General features: G+C 37.9%; 1 protein-coding gene across 1 annotated transcript in view; it reads left to right on the top strand.

Moving 5' to 3' along the window:
• The window catches only part of LOC101849241 (carnitine O-palmitoyltransferase 1, liver isoform), a gene marked incomplete in the record, with an annotated part of 26,408 nt that overhangs the window by 23,761 nt on the left and 757 nt on the right, over nt 1–1,890 (top strand). Inside the window, 2 exon segments of the mRNA XM_013087896.2 lie at nt 447–683; nt 1,662–1,733. Of these exon segments, the coding sequence (XP_012943350.1) occupies nt 447–683; nt 1,662–1,733 (309 nt within the window).

The raw sequence follows: 1,890 nt of genomic DNA, 5'->3' as shown, positions 1-1,890 counted from the left end.
CAATTTTGGGAAATTATGAAGAATTTCGTTACTAAAGTTTGTTATCATTATCATTTTTGTGGTTATTCCTTTTATTGCTCTTCTCATTATCATCATCATTATCGTTAAAATTGTTTTTTGTTTTTGTTGGTATCATCCATTATCTTTCTTGTTCTGGCTATCCCTAAGTGTAGTAGGCTATTTGCCGTCGTCATCATCATCATCATCATCATCATCATCATCATTGTATACAGCAGATGGTAAAACGATTAAGACCTGGTAGTATTTCTAAAATATTTAATGACAAGTTCAACGTTTCGCCCTCAACAGGCTTCCTCAGGAACATTCAGAATACAAAGGACTACACAAGCTGTAGAAACCAAAGTGCGTACATTCATGTCACAACGCTAACATCATCATCATCATCATCATCATCGCCATCGTCATCATCATCTCTATCTCCCCAGGCCTCAATGACGCGGTTGTACAAAGCCGGACGTACGGAAACTGTCCGCTCTCTGACGTCAGAAGCTAAACAGTTTGTGGAAACGTTCCTGGACGCTGAGAAGCCAGAGGAGGAAAAACGTGCACTTTTGAAGGCGGCGTGCGAGCGTCACGCCAAAATGTACAAGGATGCTATGAATGGAAAGGGAATCGACCGACATCTTTTTGCACTCTACGTTGCTAGTCGAGGCTTAGGCATTGTGAGTTGTAGATGTGTGAGAGGAGGAGTAATTTTACCTTAAAATACGATTGTCTAGATTTGTCGTAATCTAGGGAGTTGGATGGTTGCAGGGGATGGAGCTTCTTTTGATTTCCTCTGTTTCTGAAAGATTTGTTTCATTTGGGTCTTGTCCATTTTTTAAAGCTATGCTTTTGATTTGTTGGATTTTTATTTTTTTATTTTTTTTTTACATAAGGTTTGAAAAGTATCCAAAAAACAAACAAGGATTAGACTAGAGTAAAAGCTTAGCCTATTTTTGTACATTTAGTTATATCCCTTCGACTGAAAGGTGGACGTTTTCTTTTTGTTTTTAGTTTGAAAGCAATTTTGAGAGGTATCACAGCAAACATATTTTCCCAGATATAATGAACAAATTTCGGGATTTTCTCATCAGGACTAGTCATAGATTATCCCTCTTACTGAAAATAACACTCACATGCTTTTTCATTCTATTTTTTTAAATTCAATTAAACCTTATGGAAATCACAAGTGTGTTGCCATGGCATCTAATAGACCTGGTTTAGGCAAAAAAATATTATCCCCACCGATTATGCCGAGTTAGATTAACAAATTGTAGAGGCCCTATTAGTGGCAATGAGTGGGAAACGTTTTTTTAATACCTTAGAAAATTGCGTGTCTTTTAGTAATTATTTGGAAACAAAAAAAGGTAGGGTTGCATAGTGTTTGCCATGATCCAGTTCTGAGGGACTTACAACTTCCCTTAATCTACAGAGTCAAGAGTTAGAAAACTCTATACTGTAGACATGTATTGCTGTCTGGGGACTGAAAGGCTCTTAGTCCTCCTGTGACTGCTCATATTATCTCCATCTCCGTGGACATGAGATGCTATCAGATCAACTTATGTAAATGTTATGCGTATATATTATAATAGATGTGACCAGTTCATACAGTTAACTTCAGGTACTTTCACATACTTTGTCACCTTTCTATTTCCCAGGACTGTGAGTTCCTCAAACGTGTTTTGTCCATTCCCTGGACGCTGTCCACCAGTCAGCAGCCGCAGCAACAGGTCAGTCCAAACAGATACGACAGATCCGGGTCCTGTCTTTTTAAGTTTAACTCTCTATCTGTCCGTATACCAATACTACATAATACTATTTCTTTACATCTAATTTCAAATGTTTGTACACACACACACACACACACACACACACACACACACACAC

Source organism: Aplysia californica, unplaced genomic scaffold, assembly GCF_000002075.1.
Source record: "Aplysia californica isolate F4 #8 unplaced genomic scaffold, AplCal3.0 scaffold00656, whole genome shotgun sequence".
NCBI lineage: Eukaryota > Metazoa > Mollusca > Gastropoda > Aplysiida > Aplysiidae > Aplysia > Aplysia californica.
The sequence above is the reverse complement of the archived record's forward strand: the minus strand, read 5'-3'. Positions and strand labels throughout refer to the sequence as shown.